The 19,431-nt window shown below is 50.1% G+C and overlaps 1 protein-coding gene across 3 annotated transcripts in view; it reads left to right on the top strand.

Annotated features, from left to right (window-relative positions):
- The window catches only part of FEZ1 (fasciculation and elongation protein zeta 1), a 45,496-nt gene extending 28,980 nt beyond the window's left edge, over positions 1–16,516 (top strand). For 2 of the 3 annotated variants that reach the window (XM_047693449.1, XM_047693450.1), the window contains exons 4-10: positions 2,222–2,308; positions 4,427–4,595; positions 7,207–7,478; positions 8,428–8,508; positions 10,253–10,328; positions 13,885–13,950; positions 16,164–16,516. In XM_047693449.1, the coding sequence (XP_047549405.1) occupies positions 2,222–2,308; positions 4,427–4,595; positions 7,207–7,478; positions 8,428–8,508; positions 10,253–10,328; positions 13,885–13,950; positions 16,164–16,180 (768 nt within the window). In that variant the 3' untranslated portion in view covers positions 16,181–16,516. The remainder of the gene's footprint in view (positions 1–2,221; positions 2,309–4,426; positions 4,596–7,206; positions 7,479–8,427; positions 8,509–10,252; positions 10,329–13,884; positions 13,951–16,163) is intronic. The other variant, XM_047693451.1, reaches the window with a different exon arrangement.
- Positions 16,517–19,431: the final 2,915 nt, after the last annotated feature.

Below are 19,431 nucleotides of genomic sequence, written 5' to 3'. Positions count from 1 at the left end.
TCTTTTCCTCTGTTAATCCCCATCCAGCTTTATACTCTCTGCACAAGATACTGTCACGATAAGGAAGGGCAGGTTGGCAGGTCGGGATCCTCTCAGCGGCATTTGTAAGAGGAGAGGGCTCATTGAGAAGTGACAGAGGGGTCAGGGAGGAACAGAGTCTGCGAGATCTGGGAGGAAATGTGGGAGGAGCCCTAGAGAAGTGCCAAGGGACGAGAACCGAGAACCGGAGACCTAGAGAGGGAGGAGGAGAGGCCAGATACAGGTTGGGTGTGGTGAAAGCAGAGGCAGGGAATTGTCCACACTGGGGAGAGGGAAGGAGCCAGGGCTTCCTTTAAGTACTTTGTGTTTGCTTCTCTTTCTATTTTACTTCTTAGTGGCACACTTCTGAGGTCTGAGGAAGCGTGGGGTAGGTGCAGCTCCCACAATCCTAGAACTCAGGGAAACTTATCAGTGATTATAGGTCATTTTCGGGTCTTTTTTTCACCCAAGCCTGACAAGTCAGACCTGTAGGCTTTGTGCCAGAGATGGGGAGAGGAGAGACAGCTCTAAGAGGGATCCATGCACCTCCGTTCAGGTTCAATAATATTTAAAAACGACAAGATGGGTCTATCCCTAGAAGCTTCCTCTCCGCCTTCCGCCAGGAACTCAGAGGGAAGACCTCCTGAAGGGGGATGGTTTAGCTCAACGATGCTCTACTAACAGTGGAAACTGGCCCTGTCTCAGAAAGACCGTCCATCTTTAGAATACACTTATTGTCCGGCACCCCCCCCCCCCCAAAAAAATTTCTGGTTATAGACTAACACTCGCTTATAAAAAAGAATCCTAACAGAAAATGAGGAACTCTGTTTCTCCCAGGGTGACTTCCAACGCAGGCCTTTCTGGCCCCGAGAAAGTTTGCCCTAGCCGTGTAGTCATGAACAAACCGAGGTTCCAGGGGCTTCGGTTGGCAGAGTGGGGAGTGCGGAAGCCAGGCGACTACCACAGGTGGTACACCTGGCAGAGAGAGGAGCATGTGGGTTCGCCAGCAGAAATAGATGTCACCATCTGGCATACAAGCCCCTCGGATGATCCCATTACCTCCCTGCCCTACCCCTTACCCAGGTGGAGCACAGATGGCATTTAAGATGCACTTGATTAATTTTTTTAATGACAGAGTCCTGGTTTTAAGCAAACCTAGGTAGAAGGTGATGTGTTTTGTTAGGCATGTCTGGCAAGGTGGAGCTCAAAGGCTAGGGGAGAAGTTTCTGAGGATGGCTTATCTCTGACATGGTTGGTCGGGAGGGAACTGGGTGTCTTCTGTTGGAAGAGCAGAAGCGTAATCCCAGGAAAGCGGCCCATCAGCAAGCCAGCTAACCACGAGCAAGTCCAATTGATTCCTGGATGAGAGGTGTCTTTGCAGAAAGATTTCCTGGAGGCAGCCCTCGCCAGCCCCTAAATGACTTTCAGATTGGACTTCTGGACATAGACAAATTGTTGGGTGGCTTAGGGGTTGATTTTGTGCAGGATTTGAACATAAATGCCGGGCAGTGGCCATTTGGGATATGGTTAGGAAAGCCAGATGTGCTGTGAATATCTTGTTGGATTGCGACATCCAGACGCTCAGTGGTTGTGAACTTCCAGAATCTTACTTGGCACTGTGGGATCTCTGAGGAACGGGACACCTGTTTCGATATTGTTGTTGTTGTTTTGTCCGGGCCTCAGTTCACATGGTTGGGTTGTTCCCTGGCACGTCTCACGTAGCTTCAGCACCCCCTTCAGCAGCTGTGACCTCACACCTAGATTCCCGTCACAGGGTGGCCTTGTGTCCAGTCCAGTCAAAGCTTGACTCTTTGGACTGGAACAACCCACCCCTTAAAATGCCTCAACCAGTGCACTCTGGAAACAGCCCCCCAGATTGAAACTCCTTGTCTAAGTAAGAGAGGCTTCGATGCAGGAATTGGTTGAGGTATCACTCACCTTGTTCATGCAGGGACGACCCATCTGTGGGCTAAGGAACAGTGCTCCTTCCTTTGAGTCAGATGCTCTTGCTGGACTCGGGGAGGCAGAAGGGGTATGTTTGGAATTGGATGAAACTCTGGGCATCTCTTCAGATTCCCTCCTCACACAGCGGATGGCCGGATGGGCCTCTCAGTCCGTGTCGTCTGTTCTAGAGACCAGACAGTAAAGAGAACCCTAGTTCTGCTGATGATCAATCAGAATTCCACGCCCCACCCCCCTTCAGATCCATGAGAAAGAAGAGGAAGAGTTCAATGAGAAGAGTGAACATGATTCTGGTATCAATGAGGAGCCTCTACTCACAGCAGATCAGGTATGAATGTTTCTCTTGGTTCTTGGGACTTTTTGTTCTTTGGATCAAGAAAAAGTCTGAGTACATACGTGTCGTGTCCATTTAAAGCAAAAGACAAATGTATGGTCTCATGGTTGCCTGGGTTGATGACTTGGAGTGTCTTTGGTAAGGGAATTCATTTCTCTGTAGGCCTCAGTTTACCCACCTGCAGTAAATAGGAACATAATTCCTGACCCTTGGGTTGGGCGGGACTCACGTTTGATTATAGCCAGAGATCGGCCCGGTGTTGACTGGCTTCAGTTCTTGCTAAGCCTCGGAGTGCAGTCTCATGAAGGGAGTTGGGGGAAATCGGAGGGGGAGACAAACCATGAGAGACTGTGGACTCTGAGAAACAAACTGAGGGTTTTGGAGGGGAGGGGTGCTGGGGGTTTGGGTGAGCCTGGTGGTGGGTATTAAGGAGGACATGTATTGCAAGGAGCACTGGGTGTGGTGCATAAACAATGAATACTGGAACGCTGAAAAGAAATAAAATAAAATGGAAAAAAAAGAGTCAAGACACTTAAATGAGGGTCTCAAAGACTTATTCTTGCAAACATAGAGGTGACAGTTGAGGCTTTTGTATGATGGGTATTTTCTCATATTTCACAGAATACCCAAAATGCTGAGCCTTCCAAAAGGAGTCTTAATGGACAGTTGTGACTTTGTTTAATTAAAAAAAAAAAAAGATAGTGAGTGCTTGACATTTGACTGAATTAGTTAAATGTTGGCTTTAGTCATTTATTACTTAGGAGGGAATCATCTTGGGTCTCTGGATTCTTTTTTCAACTTTTTGGTCAATGAATATTTCTGGGCAACTTTTTGAGCAGGAACCATACAAGGTTTTCACAGAGTAGTTCCGAAAAAGCTCCACCAGGAGCCTGTGGTGCCAGAAAGCACTTTTCGGCCAAAGGAACTCTTTCAGATCTGAGGCAAAAAGGTGGGATATAAACAGGTAAGGGTCAAGAGATTGAAGGGCACCAGATGAAAAGAGAAGAGGGCCTGACAGCTCTTCTTGTGAACTGTAAGAGAAATGCAATTCAGTGATCCAAGGTTAGCGAGAAGTTTTCTGTGAGAGAAGGAGAAAGTCAGCCGTAAAATTTCTGAAGGGGGCTTGTCGTTTGCTTGCATTTTATAAATGGCTTTCAGGAAGCAAAGACTAAGTATTCCCTAAATTTGCTGAATGGAAGTGAGAAGGTGTGGGAATAAAATAGAAATTACTCTTAAGGCGGGCACCCTAAGTCCTCTTGTCCTTGGTCCAGCTGATGTGAAGAAGCCGGCCTCAGAGAGCACCAGGCCGAGGGGCCTGGAGCCTGAACCCGTCACAGAATCAAGGACAGACAAATGCATGAGTGCCCTGTCATGACCAGACATCCATGGACGCCTTTCAGACTCTTTGCTTCTTCCATTTTCTTTATGTGTCAGCAGTTAATGAACAGAGCGGCTCTCCTGTCTTCCTCTGGCAATCCTTTGATTTAGCTCTCTCTTCTAGGAACAGATCCCTAGTAAGAGCGGAGATTACAGCTGGGTTCCTGGGTTCCTTTCTGTTTTCCAGACCCCACCTATCCTTTTGTTATTTTAGCTTCTTGTTTGGCATTTGTGGCTACGCAGCTTTAGCTCCTACCTAGGTGAATTCTGGAGAAATTTCCTCTACCTAAAAAAAAAAAAAGCCTCCCCATTTTGAGTTGGTCTAGGAACTGCATAAGCACTGTAACAATTAATGGGCTGGGTTTTGTGTTAAAGTTGGGGGGATAATTATTTCCCACTTAGAAATAAAGTGCTCAGCACATTGAAGTCAATGTTCCTTTCCAGGCAGCTCTGCTTTGGTTCCCGAAAGAGGAGTTTATTTCCAATAAAGCACTCATCTAAATGGTGTTCTTGGAAGAGATTTCCCATTTTAGAGTGCTTTACATTAACGGAAGAGTGTATATAAGCCTTTGGTCAGATCTATTTTTATTATTATTCAATATTTATTAAATAACAATATTGCTTTAGGAATCTTATAGGCAGCAAATTAGAAATATCCTTAACTGACCCAAATCTGAGCTGGGATGTCCCCCCGGCAGAGACCAGAGTTAGCACTCTCTTGCGTACCTTCTTCAGGTGATTGAGGAGATCGAGGAAATGATGCAGAACTCCCCAGACCCTGAGGAAGAAGAGGAGGTCCTGGAAGAGGAGGATGAGGGAGAAACCTCCTCCCAGGCAGACTCGGTCCTCCTGCAGGAGATGCAGGCGTTGACCCAGACCTTCAACAACAACTGGTCCTACGAAGGTGAGGGGCCTGGCGGGTGGCCTTGCCCGGGATGGACCCTCCTGCCTGTGGGCCGGGCCGTGGGCACCCGCTTCACACGTACCTAGTCGGACCCCCAACCCAGGGAGTTGGCAACCCTTTCCCTATTGGGCGTCAGGAGAGAAGTTAGCAAATTTTGGGGGTGGGGGGAAAGGCAATCGAGCCCAGTCAAAATGGTAAAACCAAGCAAAGGTGAAGATGAAAGCAGAATGAGCAGAAGAAATCGGGACCCCTTGTCCAAAACGAGGCTCCCATGAAATCAAGGAAAAAGGTAATGATCATGATAGCTGGTATTTCTGGAAAAATCTCTATGTGCCAGACCAGTTGTAAGAGTCTCTGTGCGTCATCTCATTTCATTCCCACCCCAGCTCCATGCGGGTTGGGGTGGTCGAGGGTGCTGAGAGGCAAGGTGGCTTGTTGGATGCTACTGTTGGGGAAATAGAACCACCCAGAAAACCTCCCTTCCCAGGGAGGAGGCACATGTGTGGGCCGGCGGGGACTTAGAAACACAGCAGAGGGAAGGCGGGCCGGGCAGGTGACGAGGTCCGAACATGGGTGAAAATGGAGGCTGTCTGGGGAACCGAGACTCTGTGGCTCTTAAGAGCAGAGGCCGGGCCAGGGCAAAAGCTGAAGGAATGTGCTCGCGATGACGGGGCTGATTTGGCTACGGAGCTCTATTCAGGCTGTTCTCAGCCACACAAAGGCCCCAAACATAGCCACGCTCCACGAAGACTCAGGAAAACAGCTCAAGTGCACAGGGACATGGCAAGGGCAGAAGGAGGGGGACAGCTCCAAAGAGCAGAATAAAGGGGGAAGGCGAACCAAGTCAGCAAATCCACAGGCCACGGCAGAAACAGAACAGAGAAGTAAAATGGGTGCTGCGGCAGAAACAAAAGATGTTAGAAAGGGACAAATTTGAGAAGATGCTCACTCTCCCGCCCCCTAGATCTTTTGTTTGTTTGTTTGTTTTGTTTTTGTAGGCTCCATGCCCTCCGTGGGGCTTGAACTTGTAACCTTGGGATGGAGAGTTGCAGGCTCTACAGACTGAGCCCACAGAGGCACTCCCCACCCCCCACCCCAATCTATTTTAAATGAAGAAATCTGAGGGGACAAGAATTTACGACAAAGTTACCTGTATCCCATTATCTCAGCTTCCTTTCCCTTTTCCCTGACAGCAGGCTCGGTACTGACCAGCCCGGATGCGCTTTTCAGCCTGTGGTCCCAGTCAGCCGCACATTTCCCTTGTTTCTTGAATTTCTTTTTTTTTTTTTTAAAGATTTTATTTATTTATTTGACAGAGAGAGATCACAAGCAGGCAGAGAGGCAGGCAGAGAGAGAGGAGGAAGCAGGCTCCCCGCCGAGCAGAGAGCCCGATGCGGGGCTCGATCCCAGGACCCCGAGATCATGACCTGAGCCGAAGGCAGCGGCTTAACCCACTGAGCCACCCAGGCGCCCCTGTTTCTTGAATTTCTGCACTGCTGTCTGGGACCGTGGGGTGAAGGGGGCCTCAGACCCCTGTGCTGAGATTGCTGGCTGGCTAGAGCTTGATCAGTTCTTGGGACAAACACCATCTCTCTCCTGCTTTGCGGCACATATGCCCAAAACCTCCTCTGACTGTTTTCTCCCCTGATCCTTGACCCATTTTGCACCAGGAATATAAGAGACACAGAGGAAAACTAGGAAGAGGAAGAAGGGATCAAAAAGTCACATGCCTGTGCATGCACATTTTTTTTTAAAGATTTTATTTATTTGACAAAGAGAGAGATCACAAGCAGACAGAGAGGCAGGCAGAGGGGGAGTGGGGAGCAGACTCCCCGCTAAGCAGAGAACCCAATATGGGGATTGATCCCAGGACCCCGAGATCATTACCTGCGCCGAAGGCAGAGCCTTAACCCACTGAGCCACCCAGGTACCCCTGTCCGTGCACTATTTTATTTTATTTTTTAAAAAGATTTTTATTTATTTATTTGACAGAGAGAGATCACAAGTAGGCAGAGAGGCAGGCAGAGAGAGAGGAGGGGAAGCAGGCTCCCTGCCGAGCAGGGAGCCCAATGTGGGGCTCGATCCTAGGATCCTGGGATCATGACCTGAGCCGAAGGCAGAGGCCCTAACCCACTGAGCCACCCAGGCACCCCTCCGTGCACATTTTAAAAAACAATTTTATTTATTTATTTGTTAGAGAAAGAGAGAGCACAAGTAGGGGGAGAGGCAGGCAGAGCAGGCAGAGGGAGAAAGGAGGCTCCCTACTGAGCAAGGAGCCCAACAGCATGGGGCTTGAACCCAGGACCTTGGGATCATGACCTGAAGTCAAAGGCAGATGCTTCACCGACTGAGCCCCCCAGGTGTCCCTGTCCATGCACGTTTTTGTGAATGGAGTCCATGGGTTTCTTCTTCCTCTTCTGTTATCCTGAGAGTGGTGTTCACTTTGGCTGTTGTATATGGGTCCCTTCCTTCCTGGGGATGCCCCTAAATTCCCCATCCTGTAAGGAGGTAGGAGGGGTCCCCTTGGGAGACACGGCCCCAGGAGCCATCCAGTGGGCTCTGGCTCGGATGCAGTGGCAGTGGTCACCTGCGGGTGGGTCTCCCCCTGCAGGTCTAAGGCACATGTCTGGGTCGGAGCTGACCGAGCTGCTGGACCAGGTGGAGGGCGCCATCCGGGACTTCTCGGAGGAGCTGGTGCAGCAGCTGGCCCGCCGGGACGAGCTGGAGTTCGAGAAGGAAGTGAAGAACTCCTTCATCACGGTGCTTATTGAGGTTCAGAACAAGCAGAAGGAGCAGCGGGAACTGATGAAGAAGAGGCGGAAAGAGAAAGGTCTGAGCCTGCAGAGTAGCCGGATAGAGAAGGGAAACCAGATGCCTCTCAAGGTACGTGAAGCCCCGCCATGGGCAGAGGAGGTGCGCCCGGCCTCCGGTCCTCGCCAGGTCCAGCCCCAGTACCAAGCCTGCACAGGACCCGTAAGCAGACCTGGACTGAACAGGGGCTGTGAGCAGGACCGTGGGCAAACAGTAGGGCTGTAAAGAGAAAGGCGGCCCCCCTTTCTCCTTTCCTCCTCTTGAGGACCTCGGTCTGGCTGGGGGACACTGGACGTGGACACTGGAAAATACTTGTGTGTGGCCTGTGCTCCCTGAGGCAAGACCTTAGAAAGAGGGGGGAAGACAGTTAGTCCTGAGGGGCGCTGTGCCTGGGACTCAGGTTAGCATCTGGGCTACTCGTCCTGACTGCTCTCCTTAGGATGGCGGGAGGGGGTTGCAAATTCAGACGCCTTGCTGGGAGCCTGACAGGATTCTTCAGACCACTGGTTCGTGATCAGGGAAGCTCCGGAGAATGAATCCTTCAAGGAGATTGTTCCAAATATTTTGGCCGAGGCTCTGTCCCAAACCTCCTGAATTGGGCCTAGACTTGTGTGTTTTGGTAAAGGCTTCCCAGATATGGACAGTAGCTTTAATTACATCTGCCCTTCCCAGTGGCCGGACACTTTGTTTTCCCCTTTAAGATGCTGTGTCATCATCTGTCCCAGGCGTATGGGCCTGCTTTATTCCCTGTCCACGACGAGGCTGAAGGGAGGAAACCAGGGAAGGGCAGGGGGACCCGTTGCCCCGAGGGACTGACTAAGATAAGAGTCTTTGAGACTCGACTGTTGGTTCTTGCAAAGCTCAGCCTTAAGTTTTGGCCCATTTGTTAGCCCAGGTGTTACCTGGGACAGGGGGAGGCCGGCGGGTCTGGGTAGCTTAGGGAGGACACCCAAGTCCCCGGGGAGCGATGACTATGGAGCAGGAAGCATTTGTTCTTGAGCCCTGCCCATCCTCTCCCCAGCGTTTCAGCATGGAAGGCATCTCCAACATTCTGCAGAGCGGCATCCGCCAGACCTTTGGCTCCTCAGGGACGGACAAACAGGTACCTGCAATTCCCAGGCTCCCAGCTTTCCTCCTGACCCTTGCCACCTAGCCTCCCCTGCAGAACAGGGTGTGGTGATTCACTAGAATTATCCCAGCCCTTGGGCAAAGGGAGGTTTACCATCTTCTTCCACTCATTTTCTTCTTCTTCCTCTTTTTTTTTTTTAATTTTTTTTAGATTTTGTTTATTTGTTTGACAGAGAGAGGGAGAGATCACAGGTAGGTACAGAGGCAGGCAGGGAGAGAGAGGGGAGGCTCCCCACTGAGCAGAGAGCCTGATGTGGGGCTCGATCCCAGGACCCTGAGATCATGACCTGAACCGAAGGCAGAGGCTTTAACCCACTGAGCCACCCAGGTGCCCCCTTCTTTTCTTTTTTTTTTTTTTTAATTTAACTTGTTTATTTCGGATAGAGTGAGAGAGAGCATGAGCGCGAGCAACAGCAGGGTGTGGGCAGAGGGAGAGGGAGAAGCAGGGAGCCCGATGCGGGAGTTGATCCCAGGATACTGGGATCATGACCTGAGCCAAAGCAGGCGCGTAGCTGACTGAGCCACCAGGCGCCCCATCATCTTCTTCCACTCTTAAGAAGGAACAGTGTCTTTTAAAGGGTGAACTGGGTTTTGTTTTGTTTTGTTTTGAGCTGTTGCCAAGCCCTCAGGGGCAAAGATGAGTAAGTCCTGGGCTCTGCGCTCCTGAAGTGCATAATCTGATAGAAGGGACAAGCTTAAGATCGTGGAGAGAGCGCACGTAATTGTGTACGTGTTAGACATCTTTGTAGCTGAATCCTAAGAGTGAGAATTATGGCACTGCGGCACGGGAGGACATTCTGGGAACGTGGAACCCGCTCCCCTCATTTTGCAGCTGTGAGAACTAAGATCTGGAGAGATTAGGTCTTCTCTCAAGACCCCACCGCTAGGGGCAGAACCAAGACCAAAAGAGAAGTCTTCTGGTGTTTGAGCTGCAGCTCTTCTCAGTCTCCCAGGCTACCCCTCCTACCCCCTCCCACCCCCCGACCTTCAGGATCTCTCCGGCACCCTGTTCTTGGGCCCCACGGGGCCAAGATGATCTTGTTGTAGAAGCACCTCATATCCAGCAGAGGGAGCAAACCCAACGTCCAAGACCAAGGGCGGGGTTGAGGTTCTCTACCCCGTCATTTTTGACAAAAGAGAGATTGTTCGATTTCATATTGCCTCCCCAAACGCACAAAAGTATAATTTCCCTTTAGAATGTTCTCTGCGCTCAGCCTGAAGGAGAAAAAGCTCCCCAAGATTCCTAAATATCCAGGAGCTTCTGGTTGTCCAAAGAATGTGTTCGATGGAATGGAGGGCTGATATGGGAAAGTCTTACTTTTAGGGACTTTCTTTCTTTCTTTGTCTTTTTTTTTAAAGATTTTATTTATTTATTTGACAGAGAGAGAGGAAGGGAAGCAGGCTCCCCGCTGAGCAGAGGGCCCGACGCGGGGCTCCATCCTAGGACCCTGAGATCATGACCTGAGCTGAAGGCAGAGGCTTTAACCCACTGAGCCACCCAGGAGCCCCTTTCAGGGACTTTCTCCAGAGACAGGAAGGGGTCCCAAGGCAGGGGTGTGCGGAGCATCATGGGTGTTGCTGTGCCTGTCAACTTCCATGGAGCACGTCGGGGAGAGACGATCACAGTCCCCATGCGAATTGTCCACACATCTCACCCTCGGAGGGACCACACTTGTATTTCCAGCCCTGCCTGGCATGTTTGTATGTTTGTCTCGTAGTATCTGAACACGGTCATCCCTTATGAGAAGAAGGCCTTGCCCCCGTCAGTGGAAGATCTCCAGATGCTGACAAACAGTGAGTTCCTCTCATCCTCAGAGAGACGGGTCGCCCACTCCCATCCCTCCCTCCCCATGAGGGGCAGCGTTAGATGGGTGGGAATGGGCTCCGTGTCCCTGTGTCACTCCCCCCCGAGTGGGGGCAAAGCTACAGTGCTCTGCAGTGGCACCCAGAGCCGTCTTGTTGTGTGGCTGTTTCCTTGTAAAGGGCAAAGCCTTGCCAGGAAGGACTGAGCTGGTGGAAGAGGTTGGAGGCGGGTGGGGGCTCACCCCACAGTGCTCAAAGCCTTGCCTTCTCCACCTTGTCTGTTCTTGTCTGTTCTCTTGGCAACCGCTTGCTGTTGCTTTGTCCCACCTATGGCCCCACAGCAGGAGGCATGGTGGATGGGGCTGGCCGCATTTTTTAAGGAGCAGCAAGGTTTCTTGGGTGGCAGGAGTGGGGGACAGGAAAGAGTAGTTTTCCTTCCAGGAAACGACTGCCTCCTCTCCTCTGCTTTGGCTCTATTGTCAAATATTAACAAATATCCTGAGCGATGGGAGAAACCCGTGTGTGACAAAGAGCCCTCTGTAGGCAAAATCTCTTTCATGTACATCAAACACAACAACCCCCAAAAGGCTGGGGGCTCTTGGTATTAGCCATCAGTGTCAGCCTGATTCTTTAGGAAGAGAAAAATCTGAGGCTATGACGGGGTGGCAGGCACAGTGAATCACAGGAACGTCCATCTCCCTGGCAACCGTGAACTGCGCGGAGTGACAGAGTCCCTGGGCCTGTCCAGCCCAGGGGCGCCCTGCCTTTGCCTGGGAGGGAAGGGCTTGAGCATCAGGCCAGCACGGGGGAGGGCAAGAGGAGCTTCTTCTGTTCTGCAGAGGCAGACAGACACCTGCTGCTCCCCTCTGCCTCCCCCCACCCCGGGCTATAAAGGTGACGGATCATTGTCATTGTTATCAATCTGGGGACCGAAGCAGGCGGTTCTGGTAAACAGAAACCCTGGCTACATCCATGGATACAGCGTCCTTGAGAATCTGGAATTTTCAATTCAAAGTACCTTGGCATCTTCTTCACTCCTTTTACACTCCTCTATTTGCATAAATATGCACTAAGACTTTTTTCCAAGGGAGCAGACAGAAACGAACTGACATTTATAGGTGTTTGTGTTTTCACAAGTAGTAAGCATTTGGAAAATAATTTGGACAGATTATGAAGGTTGATATATGTAAGGTACTCAATCATGGTTTTTTTTTTTTTTAAAGGAAGAGCTATAAATTTATTACAGATACCTATTCAGGAATTCAGCATGAAATCCTTTCATTTTAATTAAGAAACTGTGGGTTTATTTACATGTTTCAGGTCCGTTTAGAAAATTTTAATTGGAGTATTTCCATCATTTAGAATAGTTTGGAAATACAGAACAGTGAACAAAAGAAAATAAATAATTCATTGTCCCCTCCACTGTGGTTACTATTTTGGTGTTTTCAGCCATAATGTTTTATGTCTTCTCCACATACTTGGGATTATACTGGCTATAAAATTTTCTATCATGATTTTAGTCATATCAGTTAACATTTGGTTAACATTCTTTTTATGGCTCTCTCTTCTATCATGTGGGTACACCACATTCCAATATTTTATTCTTTTTAAAAGAAAAAACTGCCATCTTTCCTGAATGTGAATTCTGCGGCAGGTTATAAAAGCTTTCTTTTTTTTTTTTGGCCAGTCCTTTGGCCATTCCTCTGTGAATGTCTCTTCTTTATTCCTGAACCAAGGGCTCAGGCCCCGGACCAGCTCTTGGGACCAGACAACTCCTATACATTTTGGATTTTGGCAATAAACTTAGATGCATATTGGCTGAAAGCAAGGGTTGCATTTTTATAGCTGTCTTCTTCTTCTTCTTCTTATTTTTAGAATTTTATTTATTTACTTGAGAAAGAGAGAGAGGGAGAGAGCATGCACCAGCATGGGGAGGGGCAGAAAGGGATGCCCCACTGAGCAGGGAGCTGGAGGTGGGGCTCGATCCCGGGATCGTGACCTCAGTCGAAGGCAGATGCTTAACCCACTGAGCCACCCAGGCGCCCCCCAGAGCTGTCTTCTTGGAGCGGCATTTGGTGCGCCCATATTCAGTTGTAAAGTACTTGCAGCCTGTTAGGTTGACACGAATACACATCTGAAACTACAGAAGAAATAAAAGAAACCAAGACCTGGAGGGCCCCAGTTTCAGGCTCTTTCTTGCCCCGGGACCTGGCCACTAACTCACGCCACTAACTCACGCCGACGAGAAGCGAGGCAGAGGTATCAGGAGAGAGCAGAGCCATAGAACAGGATGGAGATCCGTCCCCTTTATTGCCGAGGCTGCCTCCTCCTGGTGACCGGTGCCAGCTGACCTTTCTTGCTTTCCCTGCCTGCAGAAAAGCAAAACGTACTCATTGAAGAAGACCAGACCCTGCAGAAATAGGGTATAGAAAGGAACATCCCCTGTGGTCTCGCACCCAGAGATAATCAGTCTTAACAGATTCACGCACATTCTTCCAGACCTTTTCTATGAATATTAGCATTTATTTATTCATTCCCAAGCTAATCCACGATGCCCTGCAGCCTTCTTGCTTCACCGGTAAATATGTCTTGTACCCATGAATCTCTCTCGTTTTTCACAGAGGTCTCTAAGACTACGTGGGATAGACACACCGTGGCTTCTTTAAAGCCGTGTGTGATGCAAAATCCTGCACTCTCTCCTGCCCTCATTTTTTGATATTGTAAACAAAGTCCAACAACGTTCTTAAAAGATTTTCTACAGAGCTGACTTCCACAATATGAATTATGAACATGAGAAAGCGGCACCTCGTTTAATAACAGAAAAAACTATTTTCAAAACTTCTATAAGAAAAGCCTTTACGCTTTCCTAACTTCCCTCTTGTTTGCCTTGTATGTGTGTAAATCATCAGGAGTCTCAATGAGGAATCTATGAGCTCCTTGAGGGTCCGTAAGTCTTTTGCATTTCCACAAATTCTAGCACTGTGGTGGGGGCATAAAACAGAAAAAAAATCACGTGTTAAAATAAGTTCCTTTGTTATTAATAAATAGGAATAATGATTTATAATCATAATAATCAGAGAAAATTTTCCAGTATCTGTTTATATGCATGGAATGTCTTTAAAGAGTTTTGTTGCTGATTCAATGATGGGATGACTGTTATTCTTAACATTTAGATTGCATCTGAAAGCTGATTCTTTTTTTTAATTGCTTTATTTCTTTTCATGCTTATTAAAGAGAGATACTTAGGAAATAATGTGGAGATTATAGATGAGCAAAAAAAAAAAAAAAGTAAAAGATAAAAGAAAATAAAGTCACCAACAGGCCACTCTGATTTTTGGATGTATTCTACTCCATCAGCAGGTGGAGTGCTGATGCTTGACAGAAACTTCTAGATGTTTGCTCCATACTCAGTGATGTCTGGTTTCCTTTCTCACTCTGGGTTGGTTTGATTTCTCTCTCTGGGTTGGTGAGTTGTCAGTCTAGAAGTGACCTTTATGCCATGCTGGCATCTTGGCTCATCTCTCTCTCTCTCTCTCTCCTTCCTTAGTTCTCTTTGCCATGAAGGAGGATAATGAGAAGGTGCCCACATTGCTAACGGACTACATTTTAAAAGGTGAGAGCAGCCCCACGGGGCCCCCGGAGCAGGGCTTCCTGGGGTTCCCCTCCCCAAGACCTCCCGCTGAAGGCAGGGAACCTGCTATGTTCCTCAGCCTTCCCAGAGCGTCTCGCCAGCCCAGATGGCACTGGGTGCACAGGGCCAGGGTCCTCCAGTGGGCGATTGTGAGGCCTCCCAGGAATGGGGTTTTGTCTTTGCATGTTGCCAGGAGGCCTGAGAAGGGGATTCCTTCTCCCTGGAGGCACCAGAGCGACTCCACATTAGAGCTGCAGAACCAGCACGAGCCTGATTGTGAAAGTTCTGGAGAGTTCAGGCTATTTCATAGGGAAAAAACAGAGCCCAGGGCTACATTTACTGGTCTCAGCTGCTTGAAATCATGCCTAGCTACATCCTCTCTCGACTTTTGTTTCATCTTTTATTAAGGGAGCTGTTAACATCCGTAAAAGCCGAGTGACGAGAATAATGAACTCTCATGTACTTGTCCTGCTTCAGCGACCATGGATTCGTGGCCTATCTTGTTCACTCACACCCCTACCCAGCTTCTCCCCTCCGTATGATTTTGAAGCAAATCCAAACCATCAGTTTTCTTAATCTATAAGTATCTCAGTGTACATTTCTAAAACATAAAGACTCTTTTCAAAAACCTAACCACAATATTGTTATCACAACTAGAAAAATAAAAAAAGTCTCACTATCTTTGTCCAATCAGTGCTCACATTTCCCTGTTACATTTTCTCATCTGTTTGAATCAGGATCCAAGGGGAGCCCATACATTGCAATTGGATAATATCTCTCCTGAGTCTCTTTTTATATATATACAGGTTCCCCTTCCTTTCCTCTCGTTCCTTGAAATTTATTTCTTGGAGAAACCAGGCTATTTGCCCCATAGAATTTCCTTGTTTTGGCTTCTGCTTGTCAATTGTGTCCCCATGGTTTAATTTAACATGTTCTTCCATTTTTCGTATTTCCTGTTAGCTGGCAGAGCCAGAGGCTGGATCAGACTCAGTCTCAAATCTTTTGATAAGCGTTACATGATCAGTGGCGCTGAACTTCCATTAAGAGACACATATTCTCCGGTTGTCTTTCTTTCTGTGATGTTAATATCTGTATTAGTCTGCTCAGGCTGCTACAATAAAATAGCACCGGGGGTAGGGGGTATTGTTGGGGGGGGATCACTTCAACAACAGAAATGTGTTTTCTCACAGTTTCAGAGGCTAGAAGTCCATGATCAAGATGCCAGAAGATCCAGTTGCTAGCGAGGGTTCTTTTCTTGGCTTGTAGACAGCCACCTTCTCACTGTGTCCTCATGTGGCCTGTCCTGTGTGCACGTGAAGGGAGAGAATGAGGGCTCTCTGGTGTCTCCTCTTATAAGGACGATCAGAGTGCCATCCTGTGACTCATTTACGATCACTTCCTTAGAGGTTCCGTCTCCAAATACAGCCGCACACGGGAATTTGGCTGGGGGCCCCGGACACTCAGGCCGTAACAGTATCCACTGATGGTCATCCGTTGTCTGGACTCTTGATTTCATTCGGCTTTGTCCACAAGCACATGCGACGCTGGGTACGCTTCCAGTAGGCTTGCGGATCTCGGATAAGAACCTCTGGGTGGTATTGTTTCCATAAGGATCAGAAAGATTAGTCTTAACTTTCTGCAGGAGGACTTCAGGCTAAACATTGGGAAGAACTTCTGCCTCTTAAAGGCTTTCAAAGCCAATTTCTCAAAGGAGGTCTGTGGAAATGGGTTGGGTAAGTCTGGGAGCCCGAGGGCTGGACCCCTTTCTCCACCGCGATCCACGGAAATGTCAGTGAATTCATAAAACTAGTTAACATTTACTGAGCACTTTCTGTTTGCTTCTGAACAACCCTGTGGGGTAGGCAGAGGCACTGTCTGTTGTACACATGGAGAACTGAGCGCGGAGATGTGGAGCCATATCCCCAAGGTCGTAGAATTAGCACAGGCCGGATCCGGGGCTTGAACTCAGGTAGATAAGCACCAGAGACCAGATCGGCGCACCAGGCGGCCACCTTCCCGTCGTCTCTTCCTTCTTCCAGAAGGAAGATATGTGATGGCAGTCATTCCCTGGGTCCCAGGGGGGCGGGAGGCTCTCTGTTCAGGACAGGACCGCCTCTGGGCTGGGGCCCCCCGGGACTGGCAGGTCCTGACTCGCGCTGGGCTTTGACCTCTCTCCTCTCTCCTTCTCTTTGCAGTGCTCTGTCCTACCTAACCTTGCCCTCTGGGGCAGCCTTGCCGCGGAGGTCACGGAGCAAGAGTCATTCCAACCCAGGGACTGCATGACACCACGTAACCTCCGACGTGTATTTAAACGTGTATAGCTTAACCTGGATTAAACATGAGCAAGCGCGCGGGGTCCTTTGCTGTTGGCTTCTAGTCCTAGTGATCATTGGATGCATGACCGAGGGGCAGGGCTGGGAGGCGGCTCTCCGCCCTCGGCGGAGGAAGGCAAGCACCCTCCCGCTCAATGTGTAGTCTGGCTCCAGCCCTCGAAAACAGCTTACACTCTAAGACTAATTTTGAAATAAACCTTCATTTAATTAATATTCTTCATGGGCTCTGGAGCGTGGTGTGTCAACCCTGGAGAGAAAGGCGGCGGTGGGACTGCCTTGACCTGACGTTCCAGGGCTCACAGCAGATGACCGGGTGTTGAGGGACCCGAGCATGGGCCCTGAGGTGGGGCCCATGGGTACAGTCAGAAGGAGGAGGCCATCCACAGGCCCTCAGGATCTTGCTGCTTGGCAACTTTAAGGGAGACATGCAATGTGTAAGAGGAACTGCTGGTGGGGGGGGGTCAGACTAGAGGGGCCACGGGGACATTAGCAGATAAAAGAGGGTCTCAAGGAACAGCCCATACCTGCCACTGAGATGGCCACCCCGGCCCTTACCAGCCCCTCCATGGCGACCTGGAGGCTCGGGAGCTGGAGGGAGTCAGCTGTGCTAAGCCATCCCAGCTCGGGGGATTGCGGCTCTGCCTGAACACCTCCAGTGACCTTGGGGAGTGGTGTCCTGTGGCTGACCGTGCCCTCCCCTGCCCTTTCTGTAGCCCCAGAGGTCCTGTGCCCCAACTCCTGGGTGCTGTCCTGGCCTTGGTGGCAGGCAATGTCAGCCTTGATGACTGCCGTCTTCTTACCAGCATGCTGCCTTGATTTTGCCACAACCTGAACTTGGCTTCCATCTTCTGGCTTGAATAACAGTAGCCCCATGAATTCCCACAACCCTTTTTTCTTTCTTTCTTTTTTTGAATTTTATTTATTTATTTGACCAAGAGAGCACAAGCAGGGTGAGCGGCAGAAGCAGAGGGAGAAGCTGATGCCCTGCTGAGCGGGGAGCCTGATGCAGGACTCGATGACAGGACCCTGGGATCCTGACCTGAGCCGAAGGCAGATGCTTAACGACTGAGCTCACCCAGGTGCCCCTCCACAGCTCTGTCTTAAAAACCTTTATCGAGGGGCGCCTGGGTGGCTCAGTGGGTTAAGCCGCTGCCTTCGGCTCAGGTCATGATCTCAGGGTCCTGGGATCGAGTCCCACATCGGGCTCTCTGCTCAGCAGGGAGCCTGCTTCCCTCTCTCTCTCTGCCTGCCTCTCTACCTATGATCTCTGTCTGTCAAATAAATAAATAAAATCTTTAAAAAACAAAACCAAAAAAACCTTTATCGAGCCCTTGCCATGTGCCTGCCACTGACACTATCCCGTCGTAACCGAGTCTCACATCAGAGCGAGCCTCCGTGGCAGGAGGCCATAGTGTCGCCCAGGTTTTATGGACGAGGAGACTGGCAAGCAGAGACCGTCAGAAGGGGTGGAGTCAGACTGCCCCTTTCCACTCACTCTTCATATGGCGTTTGCTCTAACCAAACATGCCAAACGGAAAGCCAGACTTTATCATGTGGGCAACCCCACAGAAGGCTGCGGGTCGATGTGGATGACAATGGAAGGCTTCCCTGGTGCCTTGCCTCTCACTTCTTGGGCCCCTGCTTTTCTGGGAGCAGGACCACCGAGCAGGAGCTGTCCTACCTCGGGGTGAGGGGGGGGCCCTCCACCTCCAGGGAAGCTGCCCCTGTGCCTACAGGTCTAACTCAGGCATCCACCTAGAGCAGTATGTCTACACCTGTGGAGGCCTGGCTACTGGGGGGTGGGGCGGGTTCCTGTGTACACCCTCAGGGGCCAACACACTGGCATGAGCCCCAGTGCTTTGGCACAAAGGGATGACTGCAGTTCTGTATTCACTGGCACTGTGGTCAAGGATGCCAGGGGTCACGGTGGGGCAGGGGGAAGGGGGCACCAGGTTATTGGCCGGCTGTGGGGTTTTTCACCCGCCTCAGCAAAAGGGAAGCAGAGAATCCTCCAGAGCTTTCCTTCCTGCCTTGTATTTGTCAGATCTGGGTCAGCCATTCCTCCCCCCATGCATCCTGCCAGCAGGTGTCTGAGGCAGCAGAGACAAGCTAATCAAAGCTGCTGGCAGTTAAAAATAAATCCCAAGTGTCAGGGATGTGCTCCAGCTAGAGGAGGTGAGCGGGGAAAGGTGGGGACAGTGGTCCCTCTCTTCCCGCCTTTTGTCCCCATCAGCAAGCAGTCTTAGTGGGAATGTTCGGTCCCATTGTCATGGTTTTGCACTGTCCTTCCCTCTATCCTCGCTCCTGCTCGGCATGTGGTGTCCAGACCAACAGCGCTGCCAACACGGCGCTGCCCGTGAGAGACAAGCTCTCCAGGCAATCTGTGTTTGCCTCAAGGTCTGGAGAAGCTTTGCGAGGAGGCTGCGGCTGAGCGCAGGTGCAGTTCCAAGTGCACGCGGTTCCCCGCTCCCCGCGTTCACCGCGCCTCGTCCTTCCGGTTGTAGAAGCGCAGAGGCGGCGGCACCCCGAGGTCGACCGGCCCTTGGGTCTGTGGTTGGCCCTGATGGCCAAACTCAAGTCCATCTCGGTTCCTTCCAGCGAATGGCGCCCCGCGTGGGTTGGGCCAAGGGTCACGTGACCACGACCTGGTAAGGACTGCTCCAGTCATCGTTTATGTGGGGTCAAAACACCCAGTTCCGCTCACACAAAGCTGTTTTCCAAACGTTCCCTTCCCTTGTCTCTCTTTCGGGAGGGACCCAGATGTGACAGCTAACAGGGGAGAGTGTTGTGGCCCCGATGTTTGGGGGATAAACTGGCTTTGAAAAATGAAACAGAGGGGCGCCTGGGTGGCTCAGTGGGTTAAGCCGCTGCCTTCGGCTCAGGTCATGATCTCAGGGTCCTGGGATCGAGTCCCACATCGGGCTCTCTGCTCAGCAAGAAGCCTGCTTCCCTCTCTCTCTCACTCTCTGCCTTCCTCTCCGTCTACTTGTGATCTCTCTCTGTCAAATAAATAAATAAAATCTTAAAAAAAAAAAAATGAAACAGAGCTTTATCTGTTCCGGATGGTCTGGAGGGTGACTCTGTGTCTGGCTGGTGGCCCGGGAAGACGAGCTGTGGATGGTCAGGGAGG

Source organism: Lutra lutra, chromosome 10, assembly GCF_902655055.1.
Source record: "Lutra lutra chromosome 10, mLutLut1.2, whole genome shotgun sequence".
Taxonomy (NCBI): domain Eukaryota; kingdom Metazoa; phylum Chordata; class Mammalia; order Carnivora; family Mustelidae; genus Lutra; species Lutra lutra.
This window is presented reverse-complemented; position numbering and strand designations above follow the sequence as displayed.